This window comes from Entelurus aequoreus, linkage group LG03 (genome assembly GCF_033978785.1).
Source record: "Entelurus aequoreus isolate RoL-2023_Sb linkage group LG03, RoL_Eaeq_v1.1, whole genome shotgun sequence".
Lineage (NCBI taxonomy): Eukaryota > Metazoa > Chordata > Actinopteri > Syngnathiformes > Syngnathidae > Entelurus > Entelurus aequoreus.
Window position 1 is genome coordinate 2,074,002 of NC_084733.1, and position 25,000 is coordinate 2,099,001.

The 25,000-nt window shown below is 39.7% G+C and overlaps 1 protein-coding gene across 2 annotated transcripts in view; it reads left to right on the plus strand.

The window, feature by feature from the left end:
- LOC133646008 (paralemmin-1-like) overlaps nucleotides 1–25,000 on the plus strand; it is an 84,232-nt gene that overhangs the window by 28,549 nt on the left and 30,683 nt on the right. For both annotated transcript variants that reach the window (XM_062040945.1, XM_062040946.1), the window contains exons 2-3: nucleotides 7,777–7,819; nucleotides 17,010–17,090. In XM_062040945.1, coding sequence (XP_061896929.1) covers nucleotides 7,778–7,819; nucleotides 17,010–17,090 — 123 coding nt within the window. In that variant the 5' untranslated portion in view covers nucleotide 7,777. The remainder of the gene's footprint in view (nucleotides 1–7,776; nucleotides 7,820–17,009; nucleotides 17,091–25,000) is intronic.

Here is a 25,000-nt window from a genome sequence, read left to right on the forward strand (position 1 = left end):
GTAATAAATCCGTTAGAAGAAGACAACAGGCATGTGGTTTTTCCGTCCGTAGTCGCAAATCCGTCTTTTTTATCTCTGTAAAAATATATAAAAAAAATATTTTCAGTTTTTCTTCGTTTTTTTCCGACTTACAATCTGTGTTAAAATCTCTCTTTGCCATACCGGCCAACAACTACGCTTGTTCCGTAGTGACATTCCAGTGTTAAAAACTATGTTAGTTTTAATATATTTTCTGTAGGAGGACAAACCTTCCTAATTGTTAGAAATTCCACAGTTTATATTAAACATGCTTCACTGATGAGAGGATTTAGCAAGCGTCGTTTTGTCCTACTAATTTCGGCAATCCTTGAACCCACCCTAGTTCGTTTACATGTACAACTTTCTCCGACGCTGCCACAGAAAGACGTTTGTCTTATGCCACTCCTTTTTTGTCTCAGTTTGTCCACCAAACATTTTACACTGTGCGTGAATGCACAAAGGTGAGCTTTGTTGAGTTGTTTGTGTGCCATGTTGTTCCAGACCACAGCAAACGTTACCCAGCTTGCATGGATTGTAATAAATCCGTTAGAAGAAGACAACAGGCATGTGGTTTTTCCGTCTATAGTCGCAAATCCGTCTTTTTTATCTCTGTAAAAATATATAAAAAAATATTTTCAGTTTTTCTTTATTTTTTCCGACCTACAATGTGTGTTAAAATCTCTCTTTGCCATACCGGCCAACAACTACGGTTTCCCAATCATGGATGTTCTTATACGGAAACCAACCAATCATGGATGTTCTTATACGGAAACCAACCAATCATGGATGTTCTTATACGGAAACCAACCAATCATGGATGTTCTTTTACGGAAACCAACCAATCATGGATGTTCTTATACGGAAACCAACCAATCATTATCATGGATGTTTCCCCTACATTTTGTCCCCTGCCCGTGGAGTTGCTTCGCTACGTAGCTTCCATTTTTAACTTCATAATTTTTAACGAAAAATCGTAGTTTTTACCACTGGATTATCAAAAACCATACTCATTGCCATCCATGATTGGTTAGTTTCTGTATAAGAATATCCATGATTGGTTGGTTTCCGTATAAGAACATCCATGATTGGTTGGTTTCCGTATAAGAACATCCATGATTGGTTGGTTTCCGTATAAGAACATCCATGATTGGTTGGTTTCCGTATAAGAACATCCATGATTGGTTGGTTTCCGTATAAGAACATCCATGATTGGTTGGTTTCCGTATAAGAACATCCATGGTTGGTTGGTTTCCGTATAAGAGCATCCATGATTGGTTGGTTTCCGTATAAGAACATCCACGATTGGTTGGTTTCCGTACAAGAACATCCATGATTGGTTGGTTTCCGTATAAGAACATCCATGATTGGTTGGTTTCCGTAAAAGAGCATCCATGATTGGTTGGTTTCCGTATAAAAACATCCATGATTGCTTTGTTGGTTTTCTATGAGTCACCATTGGTTAGGATTAGGGCAAAACATTACAGACGGGCCAATTAAAGGCAAGATAGGGCGGGGCATGGAACCAGGAAGTGACATCACAACAGACACACATCCTGTCCGTCTCATTTTCAGTCTTTTTCATGAAGTTCCAATCACACGCCTGCTTTAACTTGGACTCACACTTTATACCTTTGGTCATTTCCAGGAGTTATGTCATCCTCTGAGAAGTTTTGCTCATGTTTTCTAATGTTGTCAAAATGTGTAGAATGAATATTATATTTCAACATTTCTGTCAACGAAGATTTGCCTCAGCCTGCGAAACATAGTCATTTTGATAGTAGGCTAATATAGCTAAAATAGACACTTATATCATGTGTTGCCTTCATTATAAATACTTTTTGAATACATAGTTCTTGAATAGATCATTCTTGAACAAATACTTCTTGAATATATAGTTCTTGAATAAATCCTTCTTGAATAAATACTTCTTAAACAAATACTTCTTGAATAAATACTTTTTGAATTAATACTTCTTGAATGAATAGTTATAGAATATATACTTTTGTACTTCTTGAATAAATACTTCTTGAACAAATGCTTCTTGAATATATACTATATATTATAAAAAAGAAAAAAAGAATATATACTTCTTAAAAAATACTTACTAAAAAAATACTTATTGAATAAATACTTCTTGAATATATACTTATTGAAAAAAGACTTATTGAATATATACTTCTTGAATAAATAATTATTGAATAAATACTTTTTGAACATATACTTATTGAACAAATACTTCTTGAACAAATATTTCTTGAACAAATACTTCTTGAATATATATTTGTTGAATAAATAATTATTGAACAAATACTTCTTTAATAAATACTTCTTGAACAAATACTTCTTGAATAAATAATCATTGAACAAAGACTTCTTGAATATATAATTCTTGAATAAATAGTTATTTAATACATAGTCCTTGAATAAATACTTCCTGAATAAATAGTTATTGAATAAACACAACTTGATTACTTGGTTCTTGCATATATAAATATTGAAGACATACCTATTGAATACTTAGTTATTGAATACTTAGTTATTGAATACTTAGTTATTGAATACTTAGTTATTGAATACTTAGTTATTGAATACATAGTTATTGAATACATAGTTCATAGATATATAATATTTGAATAATTACTTCTTGAATAAGTTTGATCTTTCTAATGAGAACGTTCCAAATAGTCAGTAGTGTGGTGATATCAGTAGTGTGGTGATATCAGTAGTGTGGTGATATCAGTAGTGTGGTGATATCAGTGGGATGATGGCTGACCTGTGTCACGTACGTAGTTGAACGCTGGGTGTGTATCGTTGATGAAGTTCTGAGGAAGGTTGTTAGCAGACGTTTTTATTTATTGTTATTATTTATTATTTGTTGTTATTATTTATTATTTATTGTTATTATTATTATTAGCAGCTGGGCTTCTATGGAGGCACTTAAAGTCTTCCTGTAAATCATCAGGGGAATAAACTGAGAGTCATTAGTCAGCTCTCCTGCACTGCGTCTTCACTTATTGACAACACATATATATATATATATATATATATATATATATATATATATATATATATATATATATATATATATATATATATATATATATATATATCATATTATATACTGTATGTATGATGTAATGTTTGTAAGACCACTTCCTGTCTGGCAAAGGTTGCTTCTCTTCTTTGACTGATTTGACTTTGTACTTCTCAGTGCTGCTCCCATTTTATATCACCACTACTTTACTACTTTGCACTCACCACTGACAATATATATATCATCCCTACAAGCGAAACAGGCTTGTAGGGATGATATAGCCTCTGTGTTTTCTCCTGACCTAACGTATATGTATGTATATATATATATATATATATATATATATATATATATATATATATATATATATATATATATATATATATATATATATATATATATATGTATATATATATATATATATATATATATATATATATATATATATATATATATATATATATGTATATATATATATATATATATATATATATATATATATATATGTACCGTATATATGCATTGTTGTGTGATATTTTTGCTTGTTGGATGGATTGTTCTGTGATATTGTTTGTTGTTGGATGGATTGTTGTGTGATATTGTTTGTTGTTGGATGGATTGTTGTGTGATATTGTTTGTTGTTGGATGGATTGTTGTGTTTAATGTTTTGTTGTTGGATGGATTGTTGTGTGATATTGTTTGTTGTTGGATGGATTGTTGTGTGTAATGTTTTGTTGTTGGATGGATTGTTGTGTGATATTTTTGCTTGTTGGATGGATTGTTGTGTGATATTGTTTGTTGTTGGATGGATTGTTGTGTGATATTGTTTGTTGTTGGATGGATTGTTGTGTTTAATGTTTTGTTGTTGGATGGATTGTTGTGTGATATTGTTTGTTGTTGGATGGATTGTTGTGTGTAATGTTTTGTTGTTGGATGGATTGTTGTGTGATATTTTTGCTTGTTGGATGGATTGTTGTGTGATATTGTTTGTTGTTGGATGGATTGTTGTGTGATATTGTTTGTTGTTGGATGGATTGTTGTGTGTAATGTTTTGTTGTTGGATGGATTGTTGTGTGATATTGTTTGTTGTTGGATGGATTGTTGTGTGTAATGTTTTGTTGTTGGATGGATTGTTGTGTGTAATGTTTTGTTGGATGGATTGTTGTGTGATATTTTTAGTTGTTGGATGGATTGTTGTGTGATATTTTTAGTTGTTGGATGGATTGTTGTGTGTAATGTTTTGTTGTTGGATGGATTGTTGTGTGATATTTTTTGTTGATGGATGGATTGTTGTGTGATAATTTTTGTTGAAGGATGGATTGTTGTGTGTAATTTTTTGTTGTTGGATGGAGTGTTCTGTGATATTTTGTTGTTGTTGGATGGATTGTTGTGTGATATTTTTAGTTGTTGGATGGATTGTTGTGTGATATTTGTAGTTGTTGGATGTATTGTTGTGTGATATTTTTAGTTGTTGGGTGGATTGTTGTGTGATATTTCTGCTGTTGGATGGATTGTTCTGTGAAATTTTTACTTGTTGGATGGATTATTGTGTGATATTTTTTGTTTTTAGATGGATTGTTGTGTGATGTTTTTAATGTTGGATGGATGGTTGTGTTATATTTGTTCTTGTTGGATGGATAGTTGTGTGATATTTTTTTTTGTTGATGAATTGTTGTGTGATATTTTTTCTGTTGCATTGTGTAATATTTTGGCTTGTTGGATAAATTGTTGTGCGATATATGTGTTGGATGGATTGTTGTGCGATATATTTGCTTGTTGGATGGATTATTGTGGGATATATGTGCTTGTTGGATGGATTGTTGTGCGATACTTGTGCTTGTTGGATAAATTTGTGTGTTATATTTTTGCAGTTGGATGGAATATTGTGTTATATTTTTTTTGTTGGGTGGATGGATGGTTAGGGTTGGGGTTGGGGTTGGGGTTGGGGTTAGGGTTAGGATTAGAGTTAGGGTTGGGGTTGGGGTTGGGGTTGGGGTTAGGGTTAGGATTTTAGGGTTAGGGTTAGGGTTAGGGTTAGGCATAAAGTAAAGGAGTTGGTTAGGGTTAGGGATAGGGTTGGGGTTGGGGTTGGGGTTAGGGTTAGGGTTGGGGTTGGGGTTAGGGTTAGGATTAGAGTTGGGGTTGGGGTTAGGGTTAGGATTTTAGGGTTAGGGTTAGGGTTAGGCATAAAGTAAAATAGTTGGTTAGGGTTAGGGATAGGGTTGGGGTTGGGGTTGGGGTTGGGGTTAGGATTAACGTTAGGGTTAGGTTTGGGGTGAGGGTTAGGGTTAGGCATAAAGAAAAAGAGTTGGTTAGGGTTAGGGTTAGGGTTAGGGTTGGGGTTGGGGTTGGAGTTGGGGTTGGGGTTAGGGTTAGGATTAGAGTTAGGGTTGGGGTTGGGGTTGGGGTTGGGGTTAGGGTTAGGATTAGAGTTAGGGTTAGGTTTGGGGTGAGAGTTAGGGTTAGGCATAAAGAAAAAGAGTTGGTTAGGGTTAGGGCTAGGGTTGGGGGTGGGGTTAGTGTTAGGGTTAAGGTTAGGGTTAGGGTAGGGTTAGGGTTGGGGTTGGGGTTAGGGTTAGGATTAGAGTTAGGGTTGGGGTTGGGGTTGGGGTTAGGGTTAGGATTTTAGGGTTAGGTTTAGAGTTAGGGTTAGGGTTAGGTTTAGGCATACAGAAAAAAGAGTTGGTTAGGGTTAGGGATAGGGTTGGGGTTGGGGTTGGGGTTAGGATTAGAGTTAGGGTTAGGTTTGGGGTGCGGGTTAGGGTTAGGCATAAAGAAAAGAGTTGGTTAGGGTTAGGGCTAGGGTTGGGGTGGGGGATAGGGTTAGGGTTAGGGTTGGGGTTGGGGTTAGGGTTAGGGTTGGGGTTGGGGTTAGGGTTAGGATTAGAGTTAGGGTTGGGGTTGGGGTTGGGGTTATGGTTAGGATTAGTGGGTTAGGGTTAGTTTTGGGGTGAGGGTTAGGGTTAGGCATGAAGAAAAAGAGTTGGTTAGGGTTAGGGCTAGGGTTGGGGGTGGGGTTAGGGTTAGGGTTAGGGTAGGGTTAGGGTTGGGGTCGGGGTTAGGGTTAGGATTAGAGTTGGGGTTGGGGTTGGGGTTGGGGTTGGGGTAGGGGTTAGGGTTAGGATTAGAGTTAGGGTTAGGTTTGGGGTGAGGGCTAGGGTTAGGCATAAAGAAAAGAGTTGGTTAGGTTAGGGTTGGGGGTGGGGTTAGGGTTAGGGTTAGGGTTAGGGTTAAGGTTAGGGTTGGGGTTGGGGTTAGGGTTAGGATTAGAGTTAGGGTTGGGGTTGGGGTTAGGGTTAGGGTTAGGGTTAGGGTTAGGATTTTAGGGTTAGGGTTAGGGTTAGGGTTAGGCATAAAGAAAAAAGAGTTGGTAAGGGTTAGGGATAGGGTTGGGGTTGGGGTTATGGTTAGGATTAGAGGGTTAGGGTTAGGTTTGGGGTGAGGGTTAGGGTTAGGCATAAAGAAAAAGAGTTGGTTAGGGTTAGGGCTAGGGTTGGGGGTGGGGTTAGGGTTAGGGTTAGGGTTAGGGTAGGGTTAGGGTCGGGGTTGGGGTTGGGGTTGGGGTTAGGGTTAGGATTAGAGTTAGTGTTGGGGTTGGGGTTGGGGTTAGGGTCAGGGTTAGGATTTTAGGGTTAGGGTTAGGGTTAGGGTTAGGCATAAAGAAAAAAGAGTTGGTAAGGGTTAGGGATAGGGTTGGGGTTGGGGTTATGGTTAGGATTAGAGGGTTAGGGTTAGGTTTGGGGTGAGGGTTAGGGTTAGGCATAAAGAAAAAGAGTTGGTTAGGGTTAGGGCTAGGGTTGGGGGTGGGGTTAGGGTTAGGGTTAGGGTTAGGGTAGGGTTAGGGTCGGGGTTGGGGTTGGGGTTGGGGTTAGGGTTAGGATTAGAGTTAGTGTTGGGGTTGGGGTTGGGGTTAGGGTCAGGGTTAGGATTTTAGGGTTAGGGTTAGGGTTAGGGTTAGGGTTAGGCATAACGAAAAAGAGTTGGTTAGGGTTAGGGCTAGGGTTGGGGGTGGGGTTAGGTTTGGGTTAGGGTAGGGTTAGGGTTAGGGTTAGGGTTGGGGTTGGGGTTAGGGTTAGGATTAGAGTTAGGGTTAGGATTAGGATTAGGGTTAGGGTTAGGCATAAAGCAAAAAGACTTGGTTAGGGTTAGGGTTAGGGTTAGGGTTGCTGACCCCCGCCCGAAACAATTCTATGAACATTAAACCTGGACATACTTTAGAGTAGCCAGTGCACAGCTTGCATAGACGTGCTATGCACTGGGTGAAAAAAAAAGTCAACTTAAAGTGTAAATAAATAGCAACAGAATTGAGTAAAAAGATGATTGTGTGACGGTGGTCTGGAGCTGCACGAGTGCCGCCAGCACTCTGGGGAGCTGCGGCTCATTGAGGCCTACATGAATTCCAGTGTGTACTCCCAAACTATCGCAGTATTTTCCCCTAGAGATACTGGCAGTATTTTCCCCTAGAGATGCTGCCTTAGCTAGACGCTCTTGCTGATTGTGCAATAAAACCTTCAGGTCTCACTATTCAATCCTGGAGTTGTAGTCTGGAACACATTAGAGCAGGAATCTAGTAGCGGCAGCAGGGTGCCAAGTTAGTCTCTCTCTCTCGCTCTCTCTCTCAACCCGCAAAGCAACAGGTATCTGACACCAGCCTCTAGGAAGTCGACAATGCCGAGTTCAGTCTATGTTGCCGCCTGGTTCTAACTCTCCTTCTCCTCCGGCAGGATGGCTGAGGTGTCGCAAGAGGAGAGACTCCAGGTCATCGCTGTAAGTCCACCACCGTGCACACACACACAATGTAAACAAGGTCCTCACAAGGACTAAATAACATGTTGAAGGTGTGCCAGGGTTCCACAATGTAAACAAGGTCCTCACAAGGACTAAATAACATGTTGACCCTAACCCTGCCATCATATTGCAGTCTACACGTATCTCGTATGTGTGACTGCCATCATAATGCAGTCTACACGTATCTCTTATGTGTGACTGCCATCATATTGCAGTCTACACGTATCTCTTATGTGTGACTGCCATCATATTGCAGTCTGTACGTATCTCTTATGTGTGACTGCCATCATATTGCAGTCTGCACGTATCTCTTATGTGTGACTGCCATCATATTGCAGTCTGCACGTATCTCTTATGTGTGACTGCCATCATATTGCAGTCTGTACGTATCTCTTATGTGTGACTGCCATCATATTGCAGTCTACACGTATCTCTTATGTGTGACTGCCATCATATTGCAGTCTGCACGTATCTCTTATGTGTGACTGCCATCATATTGCAGTCTGTACGTATCTCTTATGTGTGACTGCCATCATATTGCAGTCTGCACGTATCTCTTATGTGTGACTGCCATCATATTGCAGTCTGCACATATCTCTTATGTGTGACTGCCATCATATTGCAGTCTACACGTATCTCTTGTGTGACTGCCATCATAATGCAGTCTACACGTATCTCTTATGTGTGACTGCCATCTACTGGTCACACTTACCATTTCACCATGTACCAAGTAAAACAGCTTCGAGGTCGGTAAGCACAACCAAAATGATTCCGTACATTAGGGTTATGAGGTGCTTTGTCGAGTTTTGAGAAAATGAAAGGATTTTAAGTGCGCCTTATAGTCCGAAGTTTTCCCCACATTGTTATGTGTCAAGAGAAATATATGTTACTAAAAACTAAAATAGATGTATTTAATTATATGTAGGACATTTCTAAAGCCCTGAAAAATGTTCAATAATGCAAATTATACACAGCCATGGTATAAATGCTGTAATTATGGTTGGAGGTGTTTATTTAGCTACACCGCAAAGAGGATGTGGTGTTAATTGTACGCAGGTAATAATTGGAGTGAGGTGATTGTTATATCCTCCTGAGAAGCAGCATCCTCTGAGAGTGGACCTCAAAATTAGCGATCTTCAATCTTCACCAAGACGTCACTTTGGTCACTCGATTGACATTCGCGGCACCCGAGGGTCTTGTGAGATGACGCCGGCTGCCTCGTAATCGTTATTAAGAAGAAATTACCAACAGGAAGTCGGGAAACACTTTTTATTCCAACCGTACCTGCCGTCAAAAAGCCGAAAGACCGACCGCACGGTTCCTGTCTCCACAATAAAAGCGCTGCTCCATCCAAAATAAGAGTCTCCGAGCACCTCCAGAACCCTCAAATCTAGACTCCAAACATCCCAGAACAAGCTAGTCAGGTTACTTCTAGACCAGGGGTCAGCAACCTTTTTGAAAGCAAGAGCTACTTCTTGGGTAGTGATTAATGCGAAGGGCTACCAGTTTGATACACACTTCAATAAATTGCCAGAAATAGCCAATTTGCTCAATTTACCTTTAACTCTATGTTATTATTAATAATTAATGATATTTACACTTAATTGAACTGTTTAAAAGAGGACAAAACACGAAAAAAATGACAATTGAATTTTGAAACATAGTTTATCTTCAATTTCGACTCTTTAAAATTCAAAATTCAACCGAAAAAAAGAAGATAAAAACTAGCAAATTCGAATCTTTTTGAAAAAATTTAAAAAAGAATTTATAGAACATCATTAGTAATGTTTCCTGATTAAGATTCATTTTAGAATTTTGATGACATGTTTTAAATAGGTTAAAATCCAATCTGCACTTTGTTAGAATATATAACAAATTGGACCAAGATATATTTCTAACAAAGACAAATCATTATTTCTTCTAGATTTTCCAGAACAAAAATTTTAAAATAAATTCAAAAGGCTTTGAAATAAGATTTAAATTTGATTCTACAGATTTTCTAGATTTTCCAGAATAATTTTTTTGAATTTTAATCATAATAAATTTGAAGAAATATTTCACAAATATTCTTCGTCGAAAAAACAGAAGCTAAAATGAAGAATTAAATGAAAATGTATTTATTATTCTTTACAATAAAAAAAATAAATGTACTTGAACATTGATTTAAATTGTCAGGAAAGAAGAGGAAGGAATTTAAAAGGTAAAAAGGTATATGTGTTTAAAAATCCTAAAATCATTTTTAAGATTGTATTTTTTTCTCTAAAATTGTTTTTCTGAAAGTTATAAGAAGCAAAGTAAAAAAATAAATGAATTTATTTAAACAAGTGAAGACCAAGTCTTTAAAATATTTTCTTGGATTTTCAAATTCTATTTGAGTTTTGTCTCTCTTAGAATTAAAAATGTCGAGCAAAGCGAGACCAGCTTGCTAGTAAATACAATTTAAAAAATAGAGGCAGCTCACTGGTAAGTGCTGCTATTTGAGCTATTTTTAGAACAGGCCAGCGGGCTACTCATCTGGTCCTTACGGGCTACCTGGTGCCCGCGGGCACCGCGTTGGTGACCCCTGGTCTAGACCTTCACCCCAGATCACACCTCACTCCTACCCACTTCTCCAAAGTGGGCTGGCTCAGGGTTTTGGACAGAGTTAAACAACTTGCACTGAGCCTAGTCTATAAAATCCGCTACACCTCCCTGATACCGAAGTACATGTCAAACTACTTCCTTAACGTAAATGACCGCCATAACCACAACACCAGGGGGAGCTCCACTAACCACGTTAAACCCAGATTCCCATCTAACAAAGGTCTTAAAGGTCTACTGAAATGAATTTTTTTATTTAAACGGGGATAGCAGATCCATTCTATGTGTCATACTTGATCATTTCGCGATATTGCCATATTTTTGCTGAAAGGATTTAGTAGAGAACATCGACGATAAAGTTCACAACTTTTGGTCGCTGATTAAAAAAAAAGCCTTGCCTGTAGCGGAAGTAGAGTGACGTCACCGGTTGTGGAGCTCCTCACATCTGCACATTGTTTACAATCATGGCCACCAGCAGCGAGAGCGATTCGGACCGAGAAAGCGACGATTACCCCATTAATTTGAGCGAGGATGAAAGATTTGTGGATGAGGAAAGTGAGAGTGAAGGATTAGAGGGCAGTGGAAGCGATTCAGATAGGGAAGATGCTGTGAGAGGCGGGTGGGACCTGATATTCAACAGTAAATAAACACAAGACATATATATATACTCTATTAGCCACAACACAACCAGGCTTATATTTAATATGCCACTAATTAATCCCGCATAACAAACTCCTCCCCCCTCCCGTCCATACAACCCGCCAATACAACTCAAACACCCGCACAACACACTCAATCCCACAGCCCAAAGTACCGTTCACCTCCGCAAAGTTCATACAGCACATATATTTCCCCAAAGTTACGTACGTGACATGCACAGAGCGGCACGCACGTACGGGCAAGCGATCAAATGTTTGGAAGCCGCAGCTGCGTACTCACGGTAGTGCGTATCCAACTCAAAGTCCTCCTGGTAAGAGTCTCTGTTGTCCCAGTTCTCCACAGGCCAATGGTAAAGCTTGACCGTCATCGTTCGGGAATGTAAACAATGAAACACCGGCTACGACGTAGCCGCTACGTGTTTGTGTTGCTGCAGCCGGCCGCTAATACACCGCTTCCCACTTACAGCTTTCTTCTTTGCAGTCTCCATTGTTCATTAAACAAATTGCAAAAGATTCACCAACACAGATGTCCGGAATACTGTGGAATTTTGCGATAATTACAGACGACTTAATAGCTGGCCGCAATGCTGTCCCAAAATGTCCGCTACAATCCGTGACGTCACGCGCAAACGTCATCATACCGAGACGTTTTCAGCAGGATATTTCGCGGGAAATTTAAAATGTCACTTTACCAATCTAACCCGGCCGTATTGGCATGTGTTGCAATGTTAAGATTTCATCATTGATATATAAACTATCAGACTGCGTGGTCGCTAGTAGTGGCTTTCAGTAGGCCTTTAATTTGTTAACAAAAACGTCGCTTTTGTAGATAAAAACAATTTAAATGATATATATATATATGAATGAGGTAGATCCCCTCCACTTGGTCAATTGAAAAGTACCGTAATTTCCGGACCATAAGCCGCTACTTTTTTCCCTCGTTTTGGTCCCTGCGGCTTTTGCGAGGGTGCGGCTTTTTTACGGCTTTTTTTTACGGCTTACGGTAACCAGTGGCGCACACTACCGAGGATGCGCGAGACCGAGGCAGACATCTTGCGCCAGGTAACGAGAGCAAAACAAAGAGTAGGAGAGCGTCAACGACAGTTTGCGCGAAGGAAGTGTTCATGCAAACACCCTCAATATGGAAAACAAACGGAGAAGTGCATATGATGCCGCTTTTAAGTTAAAGGCAATCGATTTGGCTGTCAAACAAGGAAATAGAGCTGCTGCACGTACCCTTGACATCAATGAATCAATGGTGAGACGTTGGAGACGGCAGCATGAAGAACTGATTCAATGCAAAAAGACAAAAAAATCCTTCAGAGGTAATAAAAGCAGGTGGCTGGAACTTGAAAACTTTCTTGAGGACTGGGTGAACACACAGAGAGCAGACGGCCGGGATGTTTCCACCGTGCAGATCCGACTGAAAGCCCAAACAACCGCCAAAGAAATGAATATTGAAGATTTTAGAGGTGGACCATCATGGTGTGTCAGATTTATGAGACGAAAGGGACTGTCCATTAGGGCACGGACGACTCTGAGTCAGCAACTCCCTGCCGACCACGAGGAGAAAATAACAAACTTCCGCGAATTCACGCAAAGAAAAATAGACGAATATTCCGTCGGACCGGACGAGATAATAAACATGGATGAAGTGCCTCTGTCCTTTGACTTGCCTCTCACAAGGACTGTTACCAAAAAAGGTGAATCGTCCATCACACTGAGAACAACTGGCCATGAGAGAACACATTTCACTTGTGTTCTGGGCTGCACAGCATCCGGACTAAAGCTTCCACCGATGGTGATTTTTAAACGGATTACTATGCCAAATGAAAAATTCCCGAAAGACATCAATCAATCAATGTTTATTTATATAGCCCTAAATCACAAGTGTCTCAAAGGGCTGTACAAGCCACAACGACATCCTCGGTACAGAGCCCACATACGGGCAAGGAAAAACTCACCCCAGTGGGACGTCGGTGAATGACTATGAGAAACCTTGGAGAGGACCGCATGTGTGGGTAACCCCCCCCCCCCCCCCCCCCCCCCCCTCTAGGGGAGACCGAAAGCAACGGATGTCGAGTGGGTCTGACATAATATTGTGAAAGTCCAGTCCACAGTGGATCCAACACATCAGCGAGAGTCCAGTCCACAGCGGGGCCAACAGGAAACCATCCCGAGCGGAGACGGGTCAGCAGCGCAGAGATGTCCCCAACCGATGCACAGGCAAGCGGTCCACCCCGGGTCCCGACTCTGGACAGCCAGCACTTCATCCATGGCCACCGGACCTATGCAACTCCCCCTCCCAAGGGACAGGGGAGAAGAGGAGAGAAGAAAAGAAACGGCAGATCAACTGGTCTAAAAAAGGGGGGTCTATTTAAAGGCTAGATTATACAAATGAGTTTTAAGATGGGACTTAAATGCTTCTACTGAGGTAGCATCTCTAACTTTTACCGGGAGGGCATTCCAGAGTACTGGAGCCCGAATAGAAAACGCTCTATAGCCCGCAGACTTTTTTTGGGCTCCGGGAATCACTAATAAACCGGAGTTCTTTGAACGCAGATTTCTTGCCGGGACATATGGTACAATACAATCGGCGAGGTAGGCTGGAGCTAAACCGTGTAGTATTTTATACGTAAGTAGTAAAACCTTAAAGTCGCATTTTAAGTGCACAGGAAGCCAGTGCAGGTGAGCCAGTATAGGCGTAATATGATCAAACTTTCTTGTTTTTGTCAAAAGCCTTGCAGCCGCATTTTGTACCATCTGTAATCTTTTAATGCTAGACATAGGGAGGCCCGAAAATAATACGTTACAGTAATCGAGACGAGACGTAACGAACGCATGAATAATGATCTCAGCGTCGCTAGTGGACAAGATAGAACGAATTTTAGCGATATTACGGAGATGAAAGAAGGCCGTTTTAGTGACACTCTTAATGTGTGACTCAAACGAGAGAGTTGGGTCGAAGATAATACATCTCCATAAAAGTCAACCAGAAAGGGTGGATGATGGAAAGCGTTATGAAGGAATGGCTGAATGAGTGCTATGTCAAGCGACCTGGGGGATTTTTTCCGCCAAAAAAAAAAGCACTGCTCGTTTTGGACAGCATGAGAGCCCATATAACAGATTCTGTGAAAGCAGCCATCAAGAGCACAAACTCTATTCCAACGGTGATTCCTGGGGGCACAACGAAGCATTTGCAGCCACTGGACATCAGTGCGAATCGTGCTTCTAAAGTGCCACTACGAGTTCAGTGGGAGGCATGGATGACTAACGGTGAGAAATTGTAGTGGATTGTCCGAAGCTTAAGCAGGCAACAAAAGTAGTTTAGTACAACAAATTTATTTACCCATTATCAGAAGTGCAGGTTGAATTGAGTTGGCCGTGCAGACAAACCACAAGTTACTCCGGAGCAAACAAGACACACACAAGCCAAAATCACCCCCGAGTTCCGGTCTTCTGCCATTTTTTATATGTCTGTTGTGCGTCATCGTTCCTTATCGAGTGCGTCAATGTCTTGTTTTGTTTTTCCTATCTGTTCCATAACAACTCGAATCCTTTAGACAGTCAACACATTCTGTAGACAGGTTGGCACGACTTAATATTCACTTTTGTCCCACAACTGGTCCATTCAATGGCACAAAATACAAGAGTATTGAAAATGAGCGGACATTCTTAAAATACAAGAAATATAGGTTAAAAGGTCAGAAATTCTACTACAAAATCATTCACCAAAACTGGTCGCATGCGGAAAGCAACTTTTGCTCAAGTCTGCCAGTGGATCCTGACGGCATGGAAAAGTGTGAAAACATCCACCATCATCAACGGCTTTCGAAAAGCTGCACTGCTGCGTCGTGATGATGAAGAGGACAGCGTAACGGCTGACGAAGCCGGAGCCGTTGATTCCACGGACAAAGGAGAGAGAGTGGCTGACGACGCCATTTTGGCCCTGTTCTTCTCCGACACCGACGAAGAGGAGTTCAGTGGTTTTAGTACGCAGGAGGAAGACGATGACACAATAATTAAAGACTGACTACCGTCACTACCGGTAATACCGTTGTATTATTTGTACTCTGCACAAATGCTGTTCGCCATGTTAAAGATGTGAAAGTTTGATTGAAAGATTTATTGTTAATAAATGGGACGTTTGCGTTCCCAAACAGTCATCTCTGTCCCGACAATCCCCTCCGTGGTAGCAGGAACCCCTATATACTACGCTAATTACACATCAAAACCCTGCGGCTTATAGTCGGGTGCGGCTTATATATGGAGTAATCTGTATTTTCCCCTAAATTTAGCTGTGCTGCTTATAGTCAGGTGCGGCTTATAGTCGGGTGCGGCTTATATATGGAGTAATCTGTATTTTCCCCTAAATTTAGCTGGTGCGGCTTATAGTCGGGTGCGGCTTATAGTCGGGTGCGGCTTATGTATGGAGTAATCTGTATTTTCCCCTAAATTTAGCTGGTGCGGCTTATAGTCAGGTGCGGCTTATAGTCGGGTGCGCCTTATATATGGAGCAATCTGTATTTTCCCCTAAATTTAGCTGGTGCGGCTTATAGTCAGGTGCGGCTTATAGTCGGGTGCGGCTTATATATGGAGCAATCTGTATTTTCCCCTAAATTTAGCTGGTGCGGCTTATAGGTCAGGTGCGGCTTATAGTCCGGAAATTACGGTAGCTGGCCTGCAGAAAAGGTGTGGCCACCCCTGCTCTAAGTCTAAGAATGACACTAATAACAATAGTCTAACTGCAGCATATGTTCACGGGGTTTCAGCACAAATGGAAAGTATTAACAGCTCTTCACTTTTCCCACATCTGATTATTTTAAAGCCTTATTCCAAAATGAAATACATTCATTTTTGTCCTCAAAAATTCTACACATAATAACAATTTGAAAACATATTTTTAGACATTTTAGTTAAGTGTTGTATTGACTACGTATGGACATGTGATTGATTATTTTTGATACATTTGAAAAAAATTATAGGTTTGAATTAGGGATGTCCGATAATGGCTTTTTGCCGATATCCGATATTCCGATATTGTCCAACTCTGTGATTACCGATACCGATATCAACCGATACCGATACTGATATATACAGTTGTGGATTCAACACATTATTATGCTTAATTTGGACAACCAGGTATGGTGAAGATAAGGTCCTTTTTTTTTAAAATTAATAAAATAAAATAAGATAAATTAATTAAAAACATTTTCTTGAATAAAAAAGAAAGTAAAACAATATAAAAACAGTTACATAGAAACTAGTAATTCATGAAAATTTGTAAAATTAACTGTTAAAGGTTAGTATTATTAGTGGAGCAGCAGAACGCACAATCATGTGTGCTTACGGACTGTATCCCTTGCAGACTGTATTGATATATATTGATATATAATGTAGGAAGCAGAATATTAATAACAGAAAGAAACAACCCTTTTGTGTGAATGATTGTAAATGGGGGAGGGAGGTTTTTTGGGTTGGTGCACTAATTGTAAGTGTATCTTGTGTTTTTTATGTGGATTTAAATAAACAAAATATTTTAAAAAAAAAATAAAAAAAAAAAAACATACCGATAATAAAAAAAAACGATACCGATAATTTCCGATATTACATTTTAAAGCATTTATCGGCCGATAATATCGGCCGGCCGATATTATCGGACATCTCTAGTTTAAATGATTGAATTTATTCGGTTTTAGAATAAGGCTGTAGCATAACAAAATGTGGAAAAAGCGAAGTGAATACCTTGCGGATGCACCGTACTGTATTTTTTCTAATGTTATTAATGAGTTTCGTACGGATAAGAAAGTACTGTATTTTTCTAATGTTATTAATGAGTTTCGTACGGATAAGAAGTACTGTATTTTTTCTAATGTTATTAAGGAGTTTCGTACGGATAAGAAATACATTTGTGTCATTTTTGGTGACAGGAGAAGAGGAAGAAGCAAACGGAGATTGAAAACAAGCGGAGGCAGCTGGACGATGACCGACGACAACTGCAACATCTTAAGGTACGTTAAGCTCGTTACCAACACTTTGGGGGGTGGAAAAACACAAAACACAGGAATTCTAATGTTCCTCAAAGCTAAAAATCAAATAGGAATTGTTTAAAAGCTGAAATGGTTTGAATGTTGAAGAGTTTGAATTTCCAGGGGAAACAGAATTTGGTCTGGAATTGGGGAAATGTAGTATGAATGTCCAGGATGAGTGGAATGTGTTGAAGGTGGAATGGTTTGAATAGCTTGAAAAATGTGGGAATTGTGCAACTTGGAAAACTTGTCCCATTCATTTAACTAGGAACGTCCTGGAAATTTGGGAATTTTGGTAAAAGCGGGATTTTTTTTTTTTTTAAATGATCAGGAGCATGAATGTCCTGAATGAGCTGAATTGGTTGGTGTTGGAATGTTTAAATCGGTCAAGAAATGTTGAATTAGTAACAGTTTTTAATTGAAAAATTCCTGGAATTTCGGGAAAACTGGATTTTTGTAGTTCCTTAACCACCTCAGTTTTGTTCTGAATATGAGGAGTGTTTTGACACTGGAACGGTTGAAATGGTTTGAAAAATGTGGAAGGAGTAGTCGAACTTAAGAAGGGTGGAAATAGGTTACCAAAAAACGGGAATTCCTGGAAAATTTGTTGAATGTGGAAAAATGGTAATTCAAATTTCCAGGATGAGTTGAATGTGTTGAAGGTGGAATGGTTTGAATAGCTTGAAAAATGTGGGAATTGTGCAACTTGGAAACATGTCCCATTCATTTAATAGGAACATCCTGGAAATTTGGGAATTTTGGTGAAGCGGGATTTTTTTTTTTAAATGATCAGAGCATGAATGTCCTTAATGAGCTGAATTGGTTGGTGTTGGAATTGTTTAAATCGGTCAATAAATGTTGAATTAGTAACAGTTTTTGATTGAAAAATTCCTGGAATTTCAGGAAAACCGGGATTTTTGTAGTTCCTTAAAACCACCTCAGTTTTTCTTCTGAATATGAGGAGTGTGTTGATGGTGGAACGGTTGAAATGGGTTAAAAAATGTGAAAGTAGTAGTCGAACTTAAGAAGGGTGGAAATAGGTTACCAAAAAAACGGGAATTCCTGGAAATGTGTTGAATGTGGAAAAATGGTAGTTCAAATGTCCAGGATGAGTTGAATGTGTTGAAGGTGGAATGGTTTGAATGGGTTGAAGAATGTGGGAATTGTGCAACTTGGAAACATGTCCCATTCATTTAAATAGGAACGTCCTGGAAATTTGGGAATTTTGGTGAAAGCGGGATTTTTTTTTTTTTAATGATCAGGAGCATGAATGTCCTTAATGAGCTGAATTGGTTGGTGTTGGAATTTGTTTAAATCGGTCAAGAAATGTTGAATTAGTAACAGTTTTTAATTGAAAAATTCCTGAATTTCGGGAAAACCGTGATTTTTCTAGTTCCTTAACCACCTTAGTTTTTTTCTGAATATGAGGAGTGTTTGACACTGGAACGGTTTGAAATGGGTTGAAAAATGTGAAAGGAGTAGTCGAACTTAAGAAGGGTGGAAATAGGTTACCAAAAAACGGGAATTCCTGGAAATTTGTTGAATGTGGAAAAATGGTAGTTCAAATATCCAGGATGAGTTCAATGTGTTGAAGGTGGAATGGTTTGAATGGGTTGAAGAATGTGGGAATTGTGGAACTTGGAAAAATGTGCCAGTCATTTAAATGGGAACGTCCTGGAAATTTGGGAATTTTGGTAAAAGCGGGATTTTTTGTTTTAATGGTCAGGAGCATGAATGTCCTGAATGAGCTGAATTGGTTGGTGTTGGAATTGTTTAAATCGGTCAAGAAATGTTGAATTAGTAACAGTTTTTAATTGAAAAATTCCTGGAATTTCGGGAAAACCGGGATTTTTGTAGTTCCTTAAAACCACCTCAGTTTTTCTTCTGAATATGAGGAGTGTGTTGGTGGTGGAACGGTTGAAATGGGTTGAAAAATGTGAAAGTAGTAGTCGAACTTAAGAAGGGTGGAAATAGGTTACCAAAAAACGGGAATTCCTGGAAATGTGTTGAATGTGGAAAAATGGTAGTTCAAATGTCCAGGATGAGTTGAATGTGTTGAAGGTGGAATGGTTTGAATGGGTTGAAGAATGTGGGAATTGTGCAACTTGGAAACATGTCCCATTCGTTTAAATAGGAACGTCCTGGAAATTTGGGAATTTTGGTGAAAGCGGGATTTTTTTTGTTTAAATGATCAGGAGCATGAATGTCCTGAATGAGCTGAATTGGTTGGTGTTGGAATTGTTTAAATCGGTCAAGAAATGTTGAATTAGTAACAGTTTTTAATTGAAAAATTCCTGGAATTTCGGGAATACCGGGATTTTTCTAGTTCTTTAACCACCTCAGTTTTTCTTCTGAATATGAGGAGTGTTTTGACGGTGGAGTGGTTGAAATGGGTTGAAAAATGTGGAAGGAGTAGTCGAACTTAAGAAGGGTGGAAATAGGTTACCAAAAAACGGGAAATCCTGGAAATTTGTTGAATGTGGAAAAATGGTAATTCAAATGTCCAGGATGAGTTGAATGTGTTGAAGGTGGAATGGTTTGAATGGGTTGAAGAATGTGGGAATTGTGGAACTTGGAAAAATGTCCCATTCATTTAAATGGGAACGTCCTGGAAATTTGGGAATCTTGGAAAAAAGCGGGATTTTTTGTTTTAATGATCAGGAGCATGAATGTCCTGAATGAGCTGAATTGGTTGGTGTTGGAATTGTTTAAATCGGTCAAGAAATGTTGAATTAGTAACCGTTTTTAATTGAAAAATTCCTGGAATTTCGGGAAAACCGGGATTTTTCTAGTTCCTTAACCACCTCAGTTTTTGTTCTGAATATGAGGAGTGTGTTGATGGTGGAACGGTTGAAATGGGTTGAAAAATGTGGAAGGAGTAGTCGAACTTAAGAAGGGTGGAAATAGGTTACCAAAAAACGGGAAATCCTGGAAATTTGTTGAATGTGGAAAAATGGTAATTCAAATGTCCAGGATGAGTTGAATGTGTTGAAGGTGGAATGGTTTGAATGGGTTGAAGAATGTGGGAATTGTGCAACTTGGAAACATGTCCCATTCATTTAAATAGGAACATCCTGGAAATTTGGGAATTTTGGTGAAAGCGGGATTTTTTTTTTTTTAAATGATCAGGAGCATGAATGTCCTGAATGAGCTGAATTGGTTGGTGTTGGAATTGTTTAAATCGGTCAAGAAATGTTGAATTAGTAACAGTTTTTAATTGAAAAATTCCTGGAATTTTGGGAAAACCGTGATTTTTCTAGTTCCTTAACCACCTCAGTTTTGTTCTGAATATGAGGAGTGTGTTGACGGTGGAACGGTTGAAATGGGTTGAAAAATGTGAAAGGAGTAGTCGAACTTAAGAAGGGTGGAAATAGGTTACCAAAAAACGGGAATTCCTGGAAATTTGTTGAATGTGTAAAAATGGTAGTTAAAATGTCCAGGATGAGTTCAATGTGTTGAAGGTGGAATGGTTTGAATGGGTTGAAGAATGTGGGAATTGTGCAACTTGGAAAAATGTCCCATTCATTTAAATAGGAAAGTCCTGGAAATTTGGGAATTTTGGTAAAAGCGGGATTTTTTGTTTTAATGGTCAGGAGCATGAATGTCCTGAATGAGCTGAATTGGTTGGTGTTGGAATTGTTTAAATCGGTCAAGAATTCAAGAAATGTTGAATTGGTAACAATTTTTAATTGAAAAATTCCTGGAATTTCGGGAAAACCGTGATTTTTGTAGTACCTTAAAACCACCTCAGTTTTTCTTCTGAATATGAGGAGTGTGTTGATGGTGGAACGGTTGAAATGGGTTGAAAAATGTGAAAGTAGTAGTTGAACTTAAGAAGGGTGGAAATAGGTTACCAAAAAACGCGAATTCCTGGAAATTTGTTGAATGTGGAAAAATGGTAGTTCAAATGTCCAGGATGAGTTCAATGTGTTGAAGGTGGAATGGTTTGAATGGGTTGAAGAATGTGGGAATTGTACAACTTGGAAAAATGTCCCATTCATTTAAATGGGAACGTCCTGGAAATTTGGGAATTTTGGTAAAAGCGGTATTTTTTTTTTTTTAAATGATCAGGAGCATGAATGTCCTGAATGAGCTGAATTGGTTGGCCTTGGAATTGTTTAAATCGGTCAAGAAATGTTGAATTAGTAACAGTTTTTAATTGAAAAATTCCTGGAATTTCGGGAAAACCGGGATTTTTCTAGTTCCTTAACCACCTCAGTTTTTGTTCTGAATATGAGGAGTGTTTTGACACTGGAACGGTTGAAATGGGTTGAAAAATGTGGAAGGAGTAGTCGAACTTAAGAAGGGTGGAAATAGGTTACCAAAAAAGGGAATTCCTGGAAATTTTTTGAATGTGGAAAAATCGTAGTTCAAATATCCAGGATGAGTTCAATGTGTTGAAGGTGGAATGGTCTGAATGGGTTGAAGAATGTGGGAATTGTGGAACTTGGAAAAATGTCCCATTCATTTAAATAGGAACGTCCTGGAAATTTGGGAATTTTGGTGAAAGCAGGATTTTTTTTTTTTAATAATCAGGAGCATGAATGTCCTGAATGAGCTGAATTGGTAAGTGTTGGAATTGTTTAAATCGGTCAAGAAATGTTGAATTAATAACAGTTTTTAATTGAAAAATTCCTGGAATTTCGGGAAAACCGGGATTTTTCTAGTTCCTTAACCACCTCAGTTTTTTTTCTGAATATGAGGAGTGTTTTGACACTGGAACGGTTGAAATGGGTTGAAAAATGTGAAAGTAGTAGTCGAACTTAAGAAGGGTGGAAATAGGTTACCAAAAAACGGGAATTCCTGGAAATTTGTTGAATGTGGAAAAATGGTAATTCAAATATCCAGGATGAGTTGACTGTGTTGAAGGTGGAATGTTTTGAATGGGTTGAAGAATGTGGGAATTGTGGAACTTGGAAAAATGTCCCATTCATTTAAATGGGAACATCCTGGAAATTTGGGAATTTTGGTAAAAGCGGGATTTTTTGTTTTAATGGTCAGGAGCATGAATGTCCTGAATGAGCTGAATTGGTTGGTGTTGGAACTGTTTAAATCGGTCAAGAAATGTTGAATTGGTAACAGTTTTTAATTGAAAAATTCCTGGAATTTCGGGAAAACGGGGATTTTTGTAGTTCCTTAAAACCACCTCAGTTTTTCTTCTGAATATGAGGAGTGTGTTGATGGTGGAACGGTTGAAATGGGTTGAAAAATGTGAAAGTAGTAGTCGAACTTAAGAAGGGTGGAAATAGCTTACCAAAAAATGGGAATTCCTGGAAATGTGTTGAATGTGGAAAAATGGTAGTTCAAATGTCCAGGATGAGTTGAAGGTGGAATGGTTTGAATGGGTTGAAGAATGTGGGAATTGTGCAACTTGGAAAAATGTCCCATTCATTTAAATGGGAACGTCCTGGAAATTTTGGAATTTTTTTTTTTTAATGATCAGGAGCATGAATGTCCTGAATGAGCTGAATTGGTTGGTGTTGGAATTGTTTAAATCGGTCAAGAAATGTTGAATTAGTAACAGTTTTTAATTGAAAAATTCCTGGAATTTCGGGAAAACCGGGATTTTTCCAGTTCCTTACCCACCTCAGTTTTTGTTCTGAATATGAGGAGTGTTTTGACACTGGAACGGTTGAAATGGGTTGAAAAATGTGAAAGGAGTAGTCGAACTTAAGAAGGGTGGAAATAGGTTACCAAAAAACGGGAATTCCTGGAAATTTGTTGAATGTGGAAAAATGGTAATTCAAATGTCCAGGATGAGTTGAATGTGTTGAAGGTGGAATGGTTTGAATGGGTTGAAAAATGTGGGAATTGTGGAAGTTTGAAAAATGGCCAATTCATTTTGAATGGGGAAAATGCAAATAAAAAAGGAATTATGGGAAATCCGGGAATTTTTTTTAGAAATGTTGAAGTAGAGCACACAATTCCTGAACAGGCTGAAATATTTTGAAGTTGGAACAGTTTGAATCAGATGAAAAATCTGGGAATTGTTGAACTTTGAAGAAATTCCCATTGTCTCAATGGGAATTTCAGAAATATTGGGAATTTCGGAAAAAGCGGGAATTTTTTTGAAATGTTAAAAAAAAAAAAACTTGGTCTGAATGAGTTGAAATAGTTGGTGTTGAAATTTTTGAAATCGGTCAACAAATCTTGAAGTAGTAACATGTTCAATTGAAAAATGGTATTACAAAAATCCTGGAATTTCGGCAAAAGCGGGAATTTTTGACGTTCAAAAAACAACTTCGTTTTAGTCCTGATTAAGAGGAATGTTTTGACGGTGGAACGGTTAGGGTTAGGGTTAGGGTTAGGGTTAGAGGGTTAGCGCCAGGGTTAGAGGGTTATGGTCAGGGTTAGAGGGTTAGGGTTAGGGTTAGAGGGTTAGGGTTAGGGTTAGGGTTAGAGGGTTATGGTCAGGGTTAGAGGGTTAGGGTTAGGGTTAGAGGGTTAGGGCCAGGGTTAGAGGGTTATGGTCAGGGTTAGAGGGTTAGGGTTAGGGTTAGAGGGTTAGGGCCAGGGTTAGAGGGTTATGGTCAGGGTTAGAGGGTTAGGGTTAGGGTTAGAGGGTTAGGGCCAGGGTTAGAGGGTTATGGTCAGGGTTAGAAGGTTAGGGTTAGGGTTAGGGCCAGGGTTAGAGGGTTAGGGTTAGGGCCAGGGTTAGAGGGTTAGGGTTAGTGTTAGGGTTAGTGTTAGGGTTAGGGTTAGGGTTAGAGGGTTAGGGCCAGGGTTAGGGCCAGGGTTAGAGGGTTATGGTTAGGGTTAGAGGGTTAGGGTTAGGGTTAGAGGGTCGGGGCCAGGGTTAGAGGGTTAGGGTTAGGGCCAGGGTTAGAGGGCTGGGGTTAGGGTTAGGGTTAGGGTTAGGGTTAGGGTTAGAGGGTTAGGGCCAGGGTTAGGGTTAGGGTTAGGGTTAGGGTTAGGGTTAGGGTTAGGGTTAGGGTTAGGGCCAGGGTTAGAGGGCTAGGTTTAGAGTTAGGGTTAGGGTTAGGTTTAGGGTTAGGGTTAGGGTTGGGGTTAGGGTTAGAGGGTTAGGGTCAGGGTTAGAGGGTTAGGGCCAGGGTTAAAGGGTTAGGGTTATAATAAGGCCATGCCGAATAAGGCATTAATAAGTACTTAGGGTTAGGGTTAAAGTTAGGGTTAGGGTTAGGGTTAGGGTTAGGGTTAGGGTTAGAGGGTTAGGGCCAGGGTTAGAGGGTTAGGGTTAGGGCCAGGTTTAGAGGGCTAGGGTTAGGGTTAGGGTTAGAGGGTTAGGGTTAGGGTTAGAGGGTTAGGGCCAGGGTTAGAGGGTTAGGGTTAGGGCCAGGGTTAGAGGGCTCGGGTTAGGGTTAGGGTTAGGGTTAGGGTTAGGGTTAGGGCCAGGGTTAGGGTTAGAGGGTTAGGGCCAGGGTTAGGGTTAGGGTTAGGGTTAGGGTTAGGGTTAGGGCCAGGGTTAGAGGGCTAGGTTTAGAGTTAGGGTTAGGGTTAGGGTTAGGGTTAGGGTTAGGGTTGGGGTTGGGGTTGGGGTTAGGGTTAGAGGGTTAGGGTCAGGGTTAGAGGGTTAGGGCCAGGGTTAAAGGGTTAGGGTTATAATAAGGCTATGCCGAATAAGGCATTAATAAGTACTTAGGGTTAGGGTTAAAGTTAGGGTTAGGGTTAGGGTTAGGGTTAGGGTTAGGGTTAGGGTTAGAGTTAGGGTTAGAGGGTTAGGGCCAGGGTTAGAGGGTTAGGGTTAGGGCCAGGTTTAGAGGGCTAGGGTAAGGGTTAGGGTTAGAGGGTTAGGGTTAGGGTTAGAGGGTTAGGGCCAGGGTTAGAGGGTTAGGGTTATGGCCAGGGTTAGAGGGCTCGGGTTAGGGTTAGGGTTAGGGTTAGGGTTAGGGTTAGGGCCAGGGTTAGGGTTAGAGGGTTAGGGCCAGGGTTAG